Source organism: Erythrolamprus reginae, chromosome 2 (assembly GCF_031021105.1).
Source record: "Erythrolamprus reginae isolate rEryReg1 chromosome 2, rEryReg1.hap1, whole genome shotgun sequence".
Classification (NCBI taxonomy): domain Eukaryota; kingdom Metazoa; phylum Chordata; class Lepidosauria; order Squamata; family Dipsadidae; genus Erythrolamprus; species Erythrolamprus reginae.
The window spans coordinates 198,841,973-198,862,291 of NC_091951.1; the positions used below are offsets into that span (position 1 = coordinate 198,841,973).

Genomic DNA, 20,319 nt, shown 5'->3' on the forward strand with positions numbered 1-20,319 from the left:
AGTAGTTGTTATTATGCCCCCCCCCCGAGTCATTTGTTTTATGAAATGGGTATAAATTTGACAAATAAACTAACTCGCAAGACAAACGAAGAAGTTCTGTACATGAAAAAGCTGAGGATTGTATTTAGCCATGAAACATAATTTTGTGAGACCCTATGTACTCCTACTACAATTCTGAGCCCATAGGCATTCAGCGAGGAATTTGTAAATTGATAGTCAATGAGTCACCCTTGCATACACAAGTCATAAAAAAAATAAAGGTATCAAGACTTTGGAGAAATTTACACAATAGCCTTAGCTACTCTTCTCCACCATGTTCTCACAAACCAATATGAGGATATTCACCTTGAACAGAAGCAAGAACAACCAAAGACCATTTGATCTTTCAAATTTTTAATATGCTAAAAAAAATAGAAGCCAATTCTGATTTGTTATTTCTTTGAGTATAGTTTCATTCTTTTCTTCTGGAACAAAAATATCGCACATCATGAAAGTCATACAGACTGCAAAAGGCGTAGGGGAGGGGCAAATAGAGATTGCTGCAACTGCTGCTGCCAACTACACTGAAGGAAGACATGAAACAAACCACAAGTTAGCAATTGACATACAGCTATGGCTTCTGTAGAACTTCCCTGAACAGAACATGCTGGAATCTCTCAGCATATAGAATGGCAGCACACCAACTTCTTCTCAGGCACCATATTTGTGGGACCTTTCTTGCTCCACGGAACATAAATCTCGCAGATCCTCAGACAAAATTCCCCATCCCAACCCTATAGCACAAAGCAGAGGAAAACATGTATGAGGCAACAATTCCAGTTCTAAACAAATTGAGGAAAATGTCTAGATCTTAAAAGATTTGTTTGAAGGAGTTTCTATTATAAAATCCCATTCTTCCTAGGTCTGGTGAAGATCCTAACTGTAGATTTAAAATTCTCCAGGAGAGTGTTAGATATGGCAGGATGGAACTAGGCAAGCAAAAACAATGGAAACAGTATCCCAAATGGATGACTTGTCCATCGTATCAACCTATAATACTATATTGCCAAACACAAAAAAAGTTTTAAAAGTGCACAAAACTGGTGGTCAATCCAAGGAGTACCACCAGGTTCTTCTCTAACAGGAAATTAATAAATGGCTAAAGCAAGACTGGAGTATAGTCAGCAAAAGATACTTCTCTGTACACCAGAAGTGCAGAAGCAAGTTACCGAGGGGCGGGGATCAGAAAGAAGACAAGGAGGAGGAATATATCTTTTTGTACCAAGCTATTCAACATGAGGGAGAAAAATAAAGCTATTTATGGCAAGGAATTATCCTTTTAGAAATCCAAGCCATGTCCAGTGTCACAATTAAATTTGAATTCACTGCCCATTCTCAACCAGAGGGCTGTGAATCTGTCTCCAAATTCCTTGCCCAGCTTGGTTCTCTGTGGGTACCGCTTCCTGATGGCCAGGGGTTGAGCCGGCACTGTGGGCAGCAGCCTGAATGAACAAGGATAACACAGGTCTCAGACCGTTCTCTAGCATGCCACCCTGCAGGCCAACCCGAACAGAGTTGATAGGCCTCCAGATTGCAGATCAGTTCCACCACCTCATCAACCGTGGTCAGGCGAGCAGGGTGGCTGGCATAAAGTTCGTGTTCCTGAGGCACCAGCAGATCTTGCACTACCACGTGGAAAAAAAGGCCTGGGCGGATGTGAATGACTGCAGCAGACATGGTGGAATGTTTCGAACGCTGGATGAGACGCAGGTTTGGGCTGCCAAGTGGAGGCAGCACCTCCCAATGAGCAGGGAGAGGGATCTCATTCAGCTCAGCCAAGAACTCTTGCAAGACGCTGTCCAACTGAGAGAGGGGCTGCACACCACCCAGGCTGTAGACCTCCATAATCTAGAGAAAAGGCCAAAGAAAAAAGAAGAAAAGACCAGTTTAGTATCCTTTAGTACAGGTAATCTTCGATGTATGACCAGAATTGAGCCCAAAGTTTCTGTTGCTATGTGAGATATTTGTTAAGTGTGTTTACCTCTGTTTGATTACCTTTCTGTCACAGTTGTTAAGTGAAACACTGCAACTGTTACATTGCCAAGCATCTGAATTTTAATCACATGACCATAAGGATGCTACAATGGTTTTTAAGTATGTGATAAGTAGTGATAAGTTACCTTAAGTAAATTTAATTAACACTATTACATTTTACAGGGTCCCCTTTGCTTCTGGAATCCTCAGACTGAGCAGGCCAGCAAGGATCTGTTCTAACAAACTACAGTTGTTACTTTTAAATTAGATTTGTTGTGCATTCTTGCATTATTGTTGTGAGCCGCCCCGAGTCTGCGGAGAGGGGCGGCATGCAAATCCTATTATTATTATTATTATTATTATTATTATTATTATTATTATTATTATTATAATAACAACAACAGAAGTGAGTCAGGTTGATCTTTTTGTGACATTCACCATCTTTGTCTCTTGGCAATGAATATTTTAAAATACCATAGCATTTTATAGCAATTGTAAACTGATCTGCAATTAAGATATCACAAGCTTGTCATACTATTAGTGATCTACAATTGTGACATTAGAAGCCAGAGTAGTAGCTCAGTCAAAATTCCTAGACATTATCATCTTGATTTTCAGAATATTGAATGAAACCTGTTTACAGTTTGCAACCAATGTAGGCATGGGCCCATTTAGATAGCACTAAATTCGCTTTTAAATAACAAGTGTGGGATTCTGAATTTTAGAGAGATTATATATGATATATAGTATCTTCAAAAAGTCATAGCCACAGACACAGAGCTTCAGTGCTATTGAGCTTATAGAAATTTACATTTGGTTGAGAATATACAAACAAGAAGTTGGAGAAAAATGCAAGTATCTTTCAAATGAAACCATCAAGCCAGCCAAGAAAAGAAAAGCAGCCAAAACAGCAGACAAACAAGAGGAAGCAAGGAAATTAAAAGCAAATTTCCAAAACGCATCAAGGAAAGGCAACAAATTTTACACTTCCAAGCAAGTGTAAGAGGATTGCTCGAAAGGCTACATCAGGGAAGCATTTTCACAAACCCACAGAATTGGAACATCATTTACTGCTCATAAAAGCTTCCTCAAAAACTGACAAGAGAAAGAACTGTCTGGACAATAAGGTGCTAAGAACAGATGGTGAGAATAAACAGAAGAGCCGTATACCAGCAACAAAGAGGCCCAGCTTCCTCGGAATGATGAAGAAAAGGAAGCAGGAACAGAACCAGTCATCCCTCAGGAAGAAGTTGTGTAGGCAATGAGCTAACTGCCAAAAAACCTACTCCCTCCAAACTGCATAATTTCTTAGGCCTGTTTCACCTACTACCACCACAGCCTTGTATCTAAAAATGTGGGAAACATATACAAAGCTGCAGGATTGGAAACGAGCAGTGTATATTCCACTGTCAAAAAAGGGAGACTCCAAGGATTGCTCCGATTATTGCACAACTGACATCATCTTTCATGCTAGCCAAGTTTCACCGTAAGATTGTACAAGTTATTTTGAATCACCGACTCCCAAAATCCTACCAGAAAATTCCCTTTGAAGAAATCCCATGGGAAAATATCCATATCTCCCTTTTCCTGTAAACCACACATTGCCAACCGCCAGAAATGCTTATAGTTGGAGAAACCTTGTCTCCATTCATAAGGTACATTATTTCATTGATCAATTAAGGCAATGTGACCTCAAAAGGCCACAGAATGGCAATAAAACTCAAAGTGCTGGGACTGTAAGCGGATAGAGACTGATCACAACGTGAACCAGATTAAAAGGGGTGAAAATTTCACACCTATGTCCAAACGATTTGCACTCAAGGAGAGCAGCGATAAGAACCAGATGCCCCAGAGGAACATCTCTACTGATAAGGAAGATAGCAAGCAAGATATTTCTCCTAGTTCCTCTGGTCATAAAGTCATACATCATACTCACATTTCCTCTACAAATGTAACCCAAAGTGCTTCAAATCCCATAAAAATCTCACTAATGTACCAGTCTGTTTGTTTAAGTAATTATTCAGTTATCTTCCTTGATTGTGGTACATTTAGCAATCAAATTTATACCTAAATATTTAATTATCTTTATTATTTGACTTCCTAACTTGTCTTCCAAGTTTTTTTCTTGGCAAATTCTTTTAGTTATAATTTTGATTTTCTTTTTATTAATTTTTAGGCCCGCCACGTTTCCAAATGTATTAATTTCATCTAATAATTTCGATGGTGTTTCTATTGGGTCTTCTATATTAAAAACTAAGTCATCAGCAAAGGCTTGTAATTTGTATTCCTGATCTCTTATCCTTAATCCTTTAATTTCTGGTGTTTCTCTAATTTGTTGTAATAGTGATTCAATCACAAATAAAAAGAAACCAGAAGCATTCCTCCTTGGAATGCTAGATCCCAACATAAAAAAAATAATATCATTATATTATATTATACATTTTCACAGCAATAAGAATCATTCTGGCACAATATTGGAAACAAGGAGGGGCACCAATCGAAAATGCTATAATTAAAAAGATCTTGGATTGTGCAGAAATTGATAAATTGATAGAATTGAAAGAGAAAGAAGATTTGGAATAATATAAAACTTGGGATTTACTGTATGAGTGGCTTGGTAGAAGGAAATAAATAATATATTAATTATTAAGATATTGTTATTGAGATAGTAAGGACAAATAATTATAATACTTTATTATATCAATACATATATATATATATATATATATATATATATATATATATATATATATATATATATATTGTTTTCATAGATTTTATATATATACACCAGGATGATTTGACACAAAAATATGTAAACCTTCCCTGGTGCAGAGCTGAAGGGATTGGATACTGTAGCCTAGAGCAGTGTTTCCCAACCTTTTTTGAGCCGCAGCACATTATTCATATTTTCAAAATCCTGGGGAACATTGAACGGGGTGGGGTGGGGGGTGTACGGCTAAAGAAAAGTTTGGACAAAAAAAAAATCTCTCTCCCTCCCTTTCGCTCTATTTCTCCCTCCCTCTTTTTCTCTCTTCCTTCCTTCCTTCCCTTCTTTCTCTCTCTCCATCCCTTTCTTTCTTTCTCTTTTTTGCTCTCTTTCTCTCTCCCTCCTTCCCTCCCTCTATGTCTTTCTCTCTCCCTTGCTCTCTCTCTCTCTTTCTGTCTCTCTTGCTATCTCTCTCTCTTTCACTGTCTCTTGCTATCTCTCTTTCTTTCTCCCTCTCTCTCTGCCTCTCTTGCTATCTCTTTCTTTCTCTCTTTCTTTCTCTCTTTCTCTCTCTCTCTTTCTCTATCTTTGTTGCTATGTCTCTCTTTCTTTATCTCTCTCTCTGCCTCTTGCTATGTCTCTTTCTTTCTCTGCCTCTCTTGCTATGTCTCTTTCTTTCTCTGCCTCTCTTGCTATGTCTCTCTCTCTCTCTCTCTCTGCCTCTTGCTATGTCTCTCTTTCTCTCTCTTTCTCTGTCTCTCTTGTTATGTCTCTCTTGCTATGTCTCTTTCTTTCTTTCTTTCTCTCTCTCTCTGCCTCTCTTGCTATGTCTCTTTCTTTCTCTCTCTGCCTCTCTTGCTATGTCTCTCTCTCTCTCTTTCTCTCTTGCTATGTCTCTCTTTCTTTCTCTCTCTCTGCCTCTCTTGCTATGTCTCTCTCTTTCGCTGTCTCTCTTGCTATGTCTCTTTCTCTCTCTGCCTCTTGCTATGTCTCTCTCTCTCTCTCTCTTTCTCTCTCTCTCTTCCTGTCTCTCTTGCTATTTCTCTTTCTTTCTCTCTCTCTCTGCCTCTCTTGCTATCTCTCTCTCTCTTTCTCTGCCTCTCTTGCTATGTCTCTCTCTCTCTTGCTATGTCTCTCTTTCTCTCTCTCTCCGTCTCTCTTGCTATGTCTCTTTCTCTCTCTGCCTCTCTTTCTCTCTCTCTCTTTCTGTCTCTCTTGCTATGTCTCTCTCTCTCTCTCTGCCTCTCTTGCTATGTCTCTTTCTCTCTCTCTTTCTCTGTGTGTGTCTCTCTCTCTGTCTCTCTTTCTCTTTCTCTTTCTCTGTGTGTCTCTCTCTCTGTCTCTCTTGCTATGTCTCTCTTTCTCTCTCTCTCTCTGCCTCTCTTGCTATGTCTCTCTCTCTCTTGCTATGTCTTTCTTTCTCTCTCTGCCTTTTGCTATGTCTCTCTTTCTCTGTCTCTCTTTCTCTCTCTGCCTCTCTTGCTATGTCTCTCTGTCTCTCTTGCTATGTCTCTCTTTCTCTCTGTCTCTCTTGCTATGTCTCTCTTTCTTTCTTTCTCTCTCTCTGTCTCTTTTGCTGTCTCTCTCTCTCTTTCTGTCTCTCTTGCTATGTCTCTTTCTTTCTCTCTGCCTCTCTTGCTATGTCTCTCTCTCTCTTTCTGTCTCTCTTGCTATGTCTCTCTTTCTCTCTCTGTCTCTCTTGCTATGTCTCTCTTTCTCTCTCTCTGTCTCTTTTGCTATGTCTCTCTTTCTCTCTTTCTCTTTCTGTCTCTCTTGCTCTGCCTCTCTTGCTATGTCTCTCTTTCTCTCTCTTTCTCTGCCTCTCTTTCTCTGTCTCTCTTGCTATGTCTCTTTCTTTCTCTCTCTCTGCCTCTCTTGCTATGTCTCTTTCTTTCTCTCTCTGCCTCTCTTGCTATGTCTCTCTCTCTCTCTTTCTCTCTTGCTATGTCTCTCTTTCTTTCTCTCTCTCTGCCTCTCTTGCTATGTCTCTCTCTCTCTTTCTGTCTCTCTTGCTATGTCTCTTTCTTTCTCTCTGCCTCTCTTGCTATGTCTCTCTCTCTCTTTCTCTGTCTCTCTTGCTATGTCTCTCTTTCTCTCTCTGTCTCTCTTGCTATGTCTCTCTTTCTTTCTCTCTCTCTGTCTCTTTTGCTATGTCTCTCTTTCTCTCTTTCTCTTTCTGTCTCTCTTGCTGCCTCTTGCTATGTCTCTCTTTCTCTCTCTTTCTGCCTCTCTTGCTATGTCTCTCTCTCTCTCTTTCTGTCTCTCTTGCTATGTCTTTCTTTCTCTCTCTCTCTCTTTCTCTGTCTCTCTTTCTCTCTCTGTCTCTCTTGCAGCACGTCCAACCGCCACCGTCGGTGCCTCCACCCTGGAGCTCCCTCTTGCTGCCGCCATCTCCCCGCGACTGCCTGAGGCCGCTGCAGCCGTCACCCTCCCGCTCCCACTGCCAGTGCCCTCCCGCCGGGCTCCAAAGGACATTGGTTGCCGCCCCCGCCAGGGAAGCTTCAGCTGGGCAGGGCGCTGCCGGTGCCTCCGCCCTGGAGCTCTTGCCACTGCCATCCCCCGGCTACTACCTGGTGCCGCTGCTGATGGGGCCCTCCTGCTCTCGTTGCCGATGCCCTTCCGCCGGGCTCCAAAGAACACTTGCCGCCGACGCCAGGGAAGATCCAGCTGGGCAGGGCGCTGCCGGACCGGTGCCTCCGACCTGGAGCTCCCACTTGCAACTGTCCCCCAGCTACTGCCCGATGCTGCTGTTGCTGGCGTTCTCCTGCTGGGCCCCAAAGAAGGAAGGCAGGAAAAAGGAGGCGCGAAGAATGAAGCTCTCCTTTTTCCCGCCTTCCTTCTTTGGGGGCCCAGCAGGAGAGCGCCAGCAACAGCGGCATCGGGCAGTAGCCGAGGGACAGTTGCGAGTGGGAGCTCCAGGTCGGAGGTACCGGCACCGGCAGCGCCCCGCCCAGCTGGAGCTTCCCTAGGAGCTTCGCGGCACACCTGACCGTGTCTCGCGGCACACTGGTTGGGAAACGCTGGCCTAGAGGATAATTCTCTGCCTTACAAGGCAACGGTTGCAGGTTCAAGTCCCAGTGGGTATGGCTAGCTGATGAGGCCAAAATAAGGCCAAAATAGATCTATCCTAGTCTCCCTTAATTTTCAAATTCAGCAAAAAAACATTTGGCAAAAGTTCGGGTTCGGGTTCCAGAGGCCGCCGAGAAGCGCCCGGCTGTTTCAGAAGGTTACAGCCAGGCGGCACCATTTTTGTGATTGGCAGCGGCGTTTTCGGCCCATCTGGAAGCTGAAACGGAGGTGGGGAATCCCAATAGGAAATCCCATGGGTGGAGCTTTGACGTCACGAAGACGTCCTTCCTGGAGGCCACGTTTTGGCCGACCAGGAAGGACGTCTTCGTGACGTCAAAGCTCCGCCCATGGAATTCCCTATTGGGATTCCCCACCTCCGTTTCAGCCTCCAGATCGGCCGAAAACACTGCTGCCCATCGCAAAAACGGCACTCCACCAGGCAGAGCTGCCTGGCTGTAACCTTCTGAAACAGCCGGGCACTTCTCGGCGGCCTCCGGAACCCGAACCCGAACCTTTGCTGAACTTCCAGGTTCCGCGTTCAGGAGAACGCCGAGAAGCTCCCCAGCTGTTTCAGAAGGTGACAGGCGGCCGGTGGCGCTTCTCGGTGGCCTCCCAAACCCAAAAAGTTTGGCAAAAGTTCGGGTTCGGGAGAACGCCAAGAAGCCCCCCGGCTGTTTCAAAACGTGACAGCAGGGCGGCAGCACCCTACGGAGTGCCATTTTGCGATCTGCGGTGGGTTCGTAAGGCGAAAAAAGTTCGTAAGAGGCAAAAAATTTCCGAACCTCAGGTTCGTATCTCGAAATGTTCGTATCACGAGGTGTGTATGTATATATGTATGTATGTACGTATGTAGATTGTTCTGAGTTCGGGTTTTGCCCCACGTAGTATTTTGAATGTCTATGTGACGTTTCAGTGAAATCACATTCACCATCATCAGGCTGAAGTTGTAAGCTTCGTGCTGCTGTAAATATAGTTTTATTATTATTATTTTATTGTTTATTAACTATATTTACAGCAGCACGAAGCTTACAACTTCAGCCTGATGATGGTGAATGTGATTTCACCGAAACGTCGCACAGACATTCAAAATATTACACGGGGCAAAACCCGAACTCAGAACAATCTACAGACATATACCTCTGTGTGTGTGTGTGTGTGTGTGTGTGTATAGATTTCGTGAAAATCTATGAAAACACACACACACACACACACACATATATATATATATATATATATGGTAATGCTGTGACAATTAAGATCCTTAGAGATGTATTGATTATGATAGTGGAAATAGATTTAAAAAGTAAATAATCATAAAGTATTAGCCAATATATGTACCATAAAATAATCCTAGAGGTATAAATGTGCTATGTATGGGTGTTTTTGGGGGGTGGGGCAGTTGGTTTTTATTGTACAATGTTTCATTTGTCTGTTTTTTCTTTTATGCTTTTAAACTTTATAAATGAATAAAATATTTTTTAAAAAACTATGCAAGTACACTTCTCTAGAATCACACATTGATCAAAGCAGTGAGTGCATAATAGAAACTGAGTGAAATTGTACTGGGTCACAAAGCAATAAGAAGCATGAATTCCGTGGCAACTAAATGCAGATTAAACGGCACTACCAGGTTTCCCACAACTACCTACAATTGTGAAAGTTGGACTATTTTTTTAAAAAACTAGACAGGGAGAAAATTAATTTGCTCCAGCTGTGGTGCTGGAGAAGGCTCCTTATATTCCTTGATCAGCAAAAGTGACAAATAAGCAAGTAATGTGGAATGCATAAAACCAGGCATATTGCTGGAAGGCAAAAATCACAAAATCCCACCTTACTTATTTCATCCATGTCTTACATGCAAACTCATTGGAAAAGGCAGTTTTACTCAGAATGATCAGTGATAAAAAAAAACAAGACTGCCAAAAAACACAGTTGCTAGACATAATCAAAACCGACACCAGAAAGAAGCTGTAAAAGACTGGAAAATATGGAGACACCTGGTCCACAGAAATGCTGAGAACTGGATATGACTGAATGGATAGCATCATTGTTTAACAAAGATGGTTGGCAAACTGGAACAACAATATGTATCCTATCTTTCGCTTCTTTTTCATTTATCTTTAAAGGACGCCATTAATCCCTTGTATCGGAGTGGAGTCAGGGCAACTGAATGGAGCTGAGTGCTTACTGGCCGAATGTCCTTACCGTCGCTAATGCACAGTTCACAGCTGATATTTACTTATTGTGCCCAGAGAGAGAAATATCTGCAGTTACCTAGGAGCGAACCCACGGCCTCCTGATTGAGGTTAGAGCTCCACCTCTAGGACACTGCACCACTCGTGAATCCTTTCTCTTATTAGGTATTTGTTATTATGGTTGGTCAAGGACCATAATATTTTTTTCAAAACAACATTTCATGCTATTATCCCAGAATCTCATCCACAGGACCAGGAACAAACTTGCCCAGGATCAACAACCAGAAAAGAAAATTGTAAAGAATTATTATCACAGTGTTCAAAATTATCCCATTACTCACTACTGGAGGCTGTATTTGCTGCAATAGTTCCATTTCATTGTCTTCTGGATCATCAAGAATTACCACTTCTGTGCTTGGTGTTCCCGATAGTTTCGTAAATTGGGGAAATGTTGTGGATACCTGCAGCAACAAGAATAGGCACAAGGTTCAATTTGGAAATGCCAACGAATGGGCCTTTCTCAGACTTCTCAGTACCGAAAGCCTATTTCAGTCAACAAATCTGACATCAGAAGGGAACTAAACATACAGTGATACAAACAAATGACATTTGAAAGGAAGCTGAAGCACAGATTATACGGAGAAATTTTTAAAAAATACATGGGATTACAAAGCAGACTACAAGAGATCTCCTTGAAACAAGAAATATTTTTTGTATGGATTGAAATCACAAAAATAAAGCCATAAGAACATGATATAAATAGTTCCCTGTTGGGTTGCATCCTTTGTCCATCTAATCCAGTAGTTTGTTCTTCACAGTGGCCAAACAACTGCATGCACATATACATACATACAAGGCATCGCAACACAAGGTGAGGCGAGAAGCCTAGAAGAACCAGCAAACTGAGAGAGAGAGAGAGGGAGGGAGGGAGAGAGAGAGAGAGAGAGAACACTAGGGTGATTTGACAAGGAAAGACATCTTAAACTAGAGCTTACCAGAGAGTCACTGGATGCCTGACAATTCCCACCTGGTTCTGCATATTCTTGCTTGTTTTGGGGAGAGGTGGCAATAAGGAGATTGACTACAGGCAGTTTGGTATCTGGATCCTATGAGATACAAAATATTATATTCTATAAATGGAGGTTTTAAACCTAATGTTTCAAGCTACATAAAATGTGCAGTGAGACACAAGCGGACCAGCAGTATATCACTGCTGCTCTTTCTTTTTTTCTTTTTTTAAAAATAAAAAATAGTTTATTGATTTATTTAAAAAAGAAAGAAGGGAGGAAAGGGGGAAAGGGAAAAATATACAAAAGAAGAAAAAAAAGACACAAAAAACACATATCAGAATAACACGAGGAGCTATACATATTAAGATAGGGTGGTAAACTATACATTATAGAGTAGCATTTCTTTTCAGAGTTAAGTTGACACAAGCGGACCAGCAGTATATCACTGCTGCTCTTTCTTAAGCCTAATCATATCATGTTAGCATGTTCATTCAATAATTCTTTGCTCTGGGAGAGCATCTTGTTCAGGACATGAGAGGTGGGGAGGGAGAGAGAGAGGAAGAGAGGGACATCACTCTCTGCTTGAATTTTGAAAACTAGGTATCACATACAAACAGAATAAAAAAAAAGATAAAGCATATTTTAAATAAGCTACCAAGTGGGAAGAAAAGTCAACAAAGGCCTTGCAGTTTCAAAGGAATACATGCACAGCAAAATCTACAATTTTTCTTTCTGTTTATTATAAAAGAGAGAGAGAGAGAGATACTTGGAAAATGCAAGCTTGTTTGCAATTTGAAACCAGTTTTGGCATAGCCAACAAATGGGGAGACTAAATGTGTGATTTCTGCATGTCCCTCCTCTATTTTAAACATAATAAAATATTAATGTACTGTACTAGAAAGCATTTGCAAGGCAGTGTTTTAAAGAAAAAGGGCATTGGTCTTGCCTGATACTCTCCATCTCATAGAGTGGAGATAGCATCTAGACATGGGTTGTGCTCATTCCTTCATCCAATAGGACTGAGTCCTTTAAGCTGTTTATTCCTGCCTGTGTGCCAGAATGCCCAGCTTTATGAACGCAGAAGACTGACTCAATGTGTGGTGCTGCTGACTGATAGGTACACCTCTTACAATGGTATGGAAAGAAAATCAATACAAAAAGAGAGACACAGGCATGGACCATGAAAACAGGGCTAGATGCTATCTCCAACCTACTGTTGTGATCTGCCAGTAGCCCATGCAGCTGGTAGCGAATCCCGTCCAAGTCGAAGCCAATGAGGTGATGCGCAACCTGTGTAGCTGACACCCGAGTCGGACAGTGAGGAGTCTGGCGAGGACTCGGTGCCAGAGGCAGAAGTTCAGTCAGGGCCTTTGGAACCTCCAGCACCTCACAGTAGTGATGAAGCAGAAGAGGAGGAGCCTCTTCTTAATGCACGAGCACGCAGAGCTGCCAAAAGGCAGGAATGGCTACTCAGGAGGAGGTCTCCTTGGGAATAGGCTTAGGGCTAATTGTCCACTCCTGAAGCCTACTTAAGGAATGAAAAGACAGAAAAAACTCTGCAGGAAACAACTCATTTGATAGTTTGTTCAATTGTGTGACTCTTTTTTGGAAAACCTCTGTTCGGCTTATCTGTTTTGGTTTCTGTTGTGGACTGATTCCAGGCATCTTGCCAACCTCCATCAACTTCCTGCGATATCCAGGACTAATTGCTTATCTTTGCTTTCTGACTTTATGGACTTATGCCAACTGTTAATGTCATGTAACAGCTGTTTTTTCAAGAAAAGACTGATTTAAGATTTATTTGTGTGTAAATACTACTGAGCCAGTTTATTGGTAGTTGCTAATCAATTAAATATAGGTTTGAACAAACTGAGTGTGTGCTACATTTTATCTGGTCCGTAGCTGGGGCAGAACACCTACGAAGATGATAAGACTAACACTTCTTCTCCATAGAGTGTGAAGATAGCATCTAGACATGTGACATACCAAAGCCTTGTGTCTGAGGGTGGGCTGGTTCTGGATCCAGAAAAAAATTACTGTGAATGCACTCTCTGGAGCACCCTATGACGAAGGCTGCATCCGCTCAGGCGAAGGCATCAATTTTATAATGTCTTATGAAGCGCAATGGAGAGGCCCAAGTAGCCGCTCTACAGACCTCCTCGATGGAGGCTTGCATCGCCCAGGCTGCCATCGTTGCAGGACTGTGTGTGGAATTTGCCATGATTCAGGAAGGATGGGGAGGATGACTCAGATCGTATGCCTTGGCGATGGTGCCCCTCAACCAACACCCAATTGTAGAGGAAGAGACCTTGTGGCCCATCATGGATGGCAGAAAAGAAACAGATTGGAGCCGTGTGTTGAATGTAAATGCGCAGAGCCCTGTGAGCATCCAACATGTGCCATGGGAAAGGTTAGGGCAGAGGTTTGGGAGAATGACCTTCTGGGCCCGAAGGAACCAAGAGTTGATCTTGGGGAGAAAGAAAGAATCCAAACAAAACACCACCCTGTCCAGGTGAAAAATAAAAAGGTCCTTTCGCATAGAGCGCGCTGCAAGTTCTGCAATCCTCCTGGTGGATGTCATGGCTACCAGGAAGGTAACTTTGTAGGTGAGGTGATGGAGGGAAGCCTCACATAAGGGTTAATATGGTGCCGCCATTAGAGAGTTAAGAACCCTGGACAGATCCCAGGTAAGGTATCTGTGGATGACGGCTGGACAGATCACGGCCCACTGAGGTAGATAATCAGAAATGTCTGGGGGGATTATCATCGGTCCCGGAATGTGACACGTCCTGCCCTTGGCATCCTCAGACCCGGTTGAATCATCCCCTGAAAAGGATCTTACAGACTTTCCTAATGGAGGAATTCTTGCTCTATTTCCCCCTCTTCCGACTCTCACGGGCACAACATTCACCCGTGGGGACATGTCCGGAGGTAACAGGGGCAATTCCTCAAAACAACAGGGTGAAACTGGCTCCATTTTCCTTATTGACCCATTATTATTATTATTATTATTATTATTATTATTATTATTATTATTATTATTATTATTATTATTATTATGTTAATACAACACAGCAAACGAGATCACTATGCTGGATTTCATATTTCATCACCAGTCGGGTGCTTCCCAAGCACCTAGGACTGCGTGATGTAGCGGCGAATTATGTTTGCCGATCACCGTAAAGCGGCCTTTTGCAATTGACAGATGAAGATTTTGTCAATTCCGATGGTTTTCAAATGTCCGCTGAGATCCTTTGGCACTGCGCCCAGCGTGCCAAGTACCACTGGGACCACTTTCACTGGCTTATGCCAGAGTCGTTGCAGCTCGATTTTTAGATCTTTGTATTTCACTAATTTCTCTAGCTGTTTCTCCTCAATTCTGCTATCCCCTGGGATTGCGATGTCGATGATCCATACTTTCTTTTTCTCCACAATCAGGATGTCTGGTGTGTTATGCTTCAGAATTCGGTCAGTCTGAAGTCAGAAGTCCCACAGTAGTTTTGCTTGCTCATTTTTGACCACTTTTTCGGGCTTATGATCCCACCAGTTTTTTGCCACTGATAAATGGTAGTTCCGGTACAAGTTCCAGTGGATCATCTGTGCCACAGCATCATGTCTATGCTTGTAGTCAGTCTGTGTGATCTTTTTGCAGCAGCTGAGTATTTGATCAATTGTTTCATCTGTTTCTTTACAGAGTCTGCACTTTGGATCGTCTGTTGGTTTTTTAATTCTGGCTTTGACAGCATTTGTTCTAATGGCCTGTTCTTGTGCCGCCAGTATTAGTCCTTCTGTCTCCTTTTTGCGTGTTCCACTTGTAAGCCACGACCAGGTGTTTTCTTTATCCACTTTGCCTTCGATCTTCTCCAAGAACTGGCCATGCAATGCTTTGTTCCGCCAACTGTTCATACGACATTGAGTTACAGTTTTTCTGTACTGGTCCTTAGTTTGCTTCATCTTGAAAGCTTCATATTGTTGACCTCCATCAATGCTGACTCTTTGCTCTCCTTCACATAATCAGCTAATGCATGCTTCTCTTCTTCCATTGTCTATTTAACTTGCAAAAGTCCGCTGCCACCTATTTTCCTTGGTAAATACAGCCTGTTAACGTCACTGCGGGGGTGTAGTGCATAATGGATCGTCATTAATTTTCTGGTTTTCCTGTCCAAGTTGTCCAGCTCTGCTTGAGTCCAATTCACTATGCCAGCTGTGTATCTAATGACAGGTATGGCCCAAGTATTTATAGCCTTGATAGTGTTGCCACCATTCAGTTTGCTCTTCAAAAATTTTCTGGTCCTCTGGATGTACTCTTTGCTGATCACAGTTTTCACATAGCCATGGTTGATATTATCCAGTTGCAAGATGCCCAAGTATCTGTAGGCTTCTGGCTGGTGGCACTTGATAGTTTGACCATTTGGCATTTCAATGCCCTCACTTTCAGTGATTTCCCTCTTTTTCAGTGCCACTGTGGCACATTTATCCAGGCCAAACTCCATGCTGATGTCATTGCTGAAGATTCGCAGTGTTGGCTAGTGACTGTATCTCAGTTTCTGATTTTCCGTACAACTTCAGGTCATCCATATACAGCAGGTGTGAAATTTTTGGTGAATTCCTAGCAGTTTGATAGCCTAGGTTTGTTTTCTGTAGGATGAGTGACAGCAGGATTATAGCGATGATGAATAGCAATGGGGACAGAGAGTCCCCCTGGAAGATGCCCCTTCTGATGTTGATCTGTCCATAGCTTTCATTCCCAACAAAAAGCTCAGTCTTCCAATATTTAATCGCCTTTTCTATGAATTTCCTGATGTTTTCATTGACTCCAATGACTTCCAGGCATTTTATGATCCAGCTGTGTGGCAATGAATCAAAGGCTTTCTTGTAGTCAATCCAGGTCATGTATAGGTTTGTTTTCCTGTTCTTACAGTTCTCCGAAATCATTTTATCAATTAGGAGCTGGTCTTTCGTACCTCTGCTTCGTCTTTTATTGCCCTTTTGCTCCACTGGCATGATATCATTTTCTTCTAGGTAGTCCTGAATTCTGTCAGCTATGATACCTGTCAGCAGTTTGAGCATGGTCAGGAAACATGTTATTGGCCTGTAGTTTCCTGGTATGGCTCCTTTCGCTGCGTCTTTCCGTATTAAATATGTTCTGCCAGTTGTAAGCCATTCACTGATATTTCCTGTCTGCAGCATTTTGTCGAACAATTCAACCATTTTTGCATACAGGCTGGTCAGGTATTTCAGCCAAAAACCATGCACCGGATCAGTGCCAGGGGATGTCCAGTTCTTTACCCTCTTCACTTTCTGCAATCATTTCAGGTGTTATCTCCAGCTGCTGCATATTGCTCCCTGAGAATTCCTTCTCAAACTTCTTTATCCACCCAGCAGTCCTGTTATAGTCCTTTTCGACCTCCCAGAGATCTTTCCAGAACTTTGTTGTTATTTTCACCTCTGGCTTTTCAATTTTTTTATCTGTTTGCTGATGCAGGTTCTGGTAGAACTGCCTCTGGTTGGATTGAAATGTTTGATTCTGCCTGCACTGGGGGATCCTAGCTTCATATCGCTCAATTTTCCTGGCTGTCGCTGTTATCTGCTGCTTTACAATTTCCAGAGCTTCCTCGATCTCTCTTGAACTAAGCCAGTACTTTTTTGTCAAATAGTCTTTGATCTTCTGATTGTTCAGTTTCTGCTCCTTAATGTTCATTATTATTATTATTATTATTATTATTATTATTATTATTATTATTAATAATAATAATAATTAGATTTATATGCCGCCCCTCTCCGGAGACTTGAAGTGGCTCACAACAAAAAACACAATACAAATCTAACGATAAAAACAGTTTAAAACCCTTAATATAAAAACAATCATACATCTCAGACAAACCTTGCGTAAAACAAAATCCTCCCTCCAAACCACCAGTCCGAAGTAAATTACATGGACCTTTGTCCATTACCACTACATGAGGGTGATCAGTCCTCGCTCCGTCCCTGATTTACAGGAAGGGATTTACACTTTTTCATTTACACCATTTATTTGCCTTTAGTGCACTCCACAATGGTCATCCTGGCTGGCCAGCTGTTGTCCTGGTTTTCAGTCTCCCTCACTATGGTTCTTGGAATGCAAACTGGTGGTGCTGCCGCCCCTGTGTCACCGGGAAGGTCCTTGGAGAAAATGTCCGATGGCACCTGGACGATTCCTCTCTCACACTACAGGGCAACTGACACCACGGTGGCAATCCAGAGGGCCTCAGGTCCCCTCAATTCCCCGTACAGCCACCAGAAATGTTGCAGCAAAACCCAGTTACCAGTCAAGGGAATGGAGACCACAAGGAGATTGCATAACTCAGGTTTATTTCATGCATGCATCAGGTTCAAAAGATAGAAAACCAATGTCTGAACCCCGTGGGTTGTTTTTCAGGGCCCTTTATACATTTCCAAACAAGTACAAAAAAAACCACATGATATGAACCAATCAGATACTAGCTGTCAACATTTCCTTATACAGAAATTAAACAGGGTTATACAATTTAGGAAATGCAGAATTTGTGACAGCAAAAAAAAGAGGAACTTGCGGTTAGTATGTGGGTTCATGCGCAGATGGCAGATCTATCTATACACCATCAAAGCATGTCCTTTTCCTGTCTTCATGTCCTTTTGCGTTTTAGCGCAGCTATGTTCCACCGGAAGCAAGGCATAGATTATAAGCACAGAGTGTACTTTTGTACCCTAAATATGTCAAGCATAAGTATACATGTGGGGCATAGGTCAAGGCTTAAGGCCTGCAGTTAGGCCTTCAATGAATAAGAACTTGCATAGGTCGAGGCTTGCTTCCTCAGCTCCATGGATAAACCTCCTCGCTGTGGGGTGTAGGACCAATGACTCCAGGGAGCCACAGGTTAACATGGAGGACGAGGCCGTCACCTGCCTCCGGATGGTGTTAGGGGAGAGCCCCATATCCAGACCCGCTTGAGATCTCCCAAAATGATGCCAGTTGTGAATGCCTCTGCCAGTCTGCTGGTCAGAAATAGCTGTGCTAGGCGATGAGGGAGATAATTAGCCAGGGCGAGCCAACAAAGGGCCAGGCACTAGGACTCTGAAGATGAGGATGACTGCAAGGCAGATGGTGAGCAGCAGCAAGGCAAGCAATTAGCATCCAAAAGGCAGACAATTACAATTCCAAATGGTGCCTAAGCATCCAGGAGCAAAGCAACACAATCTGTCAATCCCCTCAATTGTGTTTAATGAAGGCAATTCATTAATATCTATGGCAGCAGTCCCCTAACTACGGCCCGTGGGCCTCATATGACCCGCTGAAGTCATTTATCTGGCCCGCAGGTGAGTGACACCGGCAGCAGGGGCCTGCTGACATCAAGCCCTGTGCCGGCCAGCAAAGCCGCCCGCCCAGGGAAGCAGCGCGCTTTTCAAACACACACTTTTCAAATGAGCTGCTTCCCCAGGCAGCCAGCTTTGCTCGCCGCCACGAGGCTTGACATCAGCGGGCCCCTGCTGCCCCGACAGCAACCCCCTGACCGCCATGCTTGCCTTGTGCCACGGGGGCGGGGAGGTGTGGCCGCTTGCAAGCCCCTCGCCTCCACCGCCTCCTCTTCCACCGCCCCGCTGCCTGAGCCTGTGCTGTTGGAAGATCTGGTGTTGCTTTTGCTAAAGGTAGGCCAAAAAAAAGAGAGAAGGGGGAAGGAAGAGGGAGAAAGAAAGGGGGGGAGAAAGAGAGGGAGAGAGAAAGGGAGGGAGGCTGGCTGTGGGTGGGTTGGCTTTGTGGGAAGTGGCGGCAGCGGTGGCGACAGAAACAGCCGGAGGCAGTGGCGTTGGGGGCCCCGAGGAAGGTGCAGCAGGTTGAGGGGAGGGCTGCGGCAGCGGTTGTTTCAACATGGCACTGGCGGCGGCGAAGCGGGTGGGGAAGGACTGGGCACCCTTGCTCTGTCCTCACTGCAAGGCCTTCAATGAAAAATATGGTGAAAAAAATATAGAGAAAAAAAGGGGAAGGCTGAGTGGTGGAGGGAAGGGACAGCCGAGACTGGTGCCGACGCGGGGAGGGCGATGTGTGGTGTTGCGGCCGCTTCTAAGCTGATCCCTCCGGTTAAATAAAACAAAACAACCCAGCGGCGACTCCCTGGAGAAGAGAAAAAAAGGAGAAGTCTTCTCTCATTGAGCGCCCACAGGCAACATGAGGGGAATGGCAACCTTCATGAAGGGACAAGGGTGGAAGGAGGGTAGGAATAAGATGGAAGAGACCGAGGCCGCAACAAACGCACACAGATAAAGAGAAAAAAAGAGGGAAGGGGGTCGGTCGTGGTATTGGAGCGCTCAGGGCCGCGGTGCGTTGCAGTCTTCAAACCCCTTCCTGCCGAGAGGGAAAGTGGATGGCTCTGCTGTGTCAAGAAAGAGAGGGAGGGAGGAAGAGAGAGAAAGAAAGGGGGGAAAGAGGGAGAGAGAAAGGGAGGGAAGGGAAGGAAGGGACCGAAAGAAAGAGGGGGGAAGGGAGAGGGAGAAAGAGAAAAGAGAGAGATAGAAGTGACTCTTGATTTAAGCATATGGTAAAAAGCACCCAAATAATAACAGAGAGAAAAAACCCATCCCTCACCTGTTTTTGGAAATGGTTCAAAGAGTTCACACATACACACAGACACACACAAGGGGAGGAGGAGACTGGGATGGAAAAAGAGAGAAGTGAGAGGGGGAAGGAATGAGATAAAAAAGGAGGAAGAGGGAGAAATGAGAAACAAATGAGAGAGAAAAGGGGGAGAGACAGGAGGGTTACCCAGAAATGAGAACAGTGGTAGAAATTTGAGGAGGGATGATTGATTATTAAATATGGATTGACTATAGAATATTGGTAAAAGATATATTTAGGTGTTGTTTAATATTAGGATGTATTAATTCATAAAATTGGATTCGAATTTTAGAACTACTGTATATAGAATTACATAGGTAAAATTAATGGAAGATACATATGATAAGCAAGGGGTTTATGATATGTACTGTATGATTTTATGAGTTTGCATTATGAATTTAAAATATACTTGGAAATGTAGAAGATTGATGGAAGTTAATAATAGTAAATGCTAAGTGACTGAAAATTAATTGAGCTTGGAAATATTGAATGAAATTATAGAAAAGTATAATGGAAATATGTGCAGTGTGCATAGGATTTTTTCATAGGGTTTTTTTATAGTCCGGCCCTCCAACAGTCTGAGCGACAGTAAACTGGCCCCCTGTGTAAAAAGTTTGGGGACCCTTGATCTATGGCATTGATAACAGCTAACTGAAAATACTTTAAAGATGACTTGGCCCAATAGTTCTTTAT

At 43.1% G+C, this 20,319-nt stretch overlaps 1 protein-coding gene across 8 annotated transcripts in view; it reads right to left on the reverse strand.

The window, feature by feature from the left end:
* Positions 1-376: 376 nt before the first annotated feature.
* The window catches only part of LOC139161672 (methyl-CpG-binding domain protein 1-like), a 71,804-nt gene continuing 51,861 nt past the window's right edge, over positions 377-20,319 (reverse strand). For all 8 annotated transcript variants that reach the window (XM_070741109.1, XM_070741115.1, XM_070741111.1 and 5 more), the window contains 3 exons: positions 10,983-11,093; positions 10,329-10,448; positions 377-1,887 (listed from right to left, as the gene is read on the reverse strand). In XM_070741109.1, the coding sequence (XP_070597210.1) occupies positions 1,375-1,887; positions 10,329-10,448; positions 10,983-11,093 (744 nt within the window). In that variant the 3' untranslated portion in view covers positions 377-1,374. The remainder of the gene's footprint in view (positions 1,888-10,328; positions 10,449-10,982; positions 11,094-20,319) is intronic.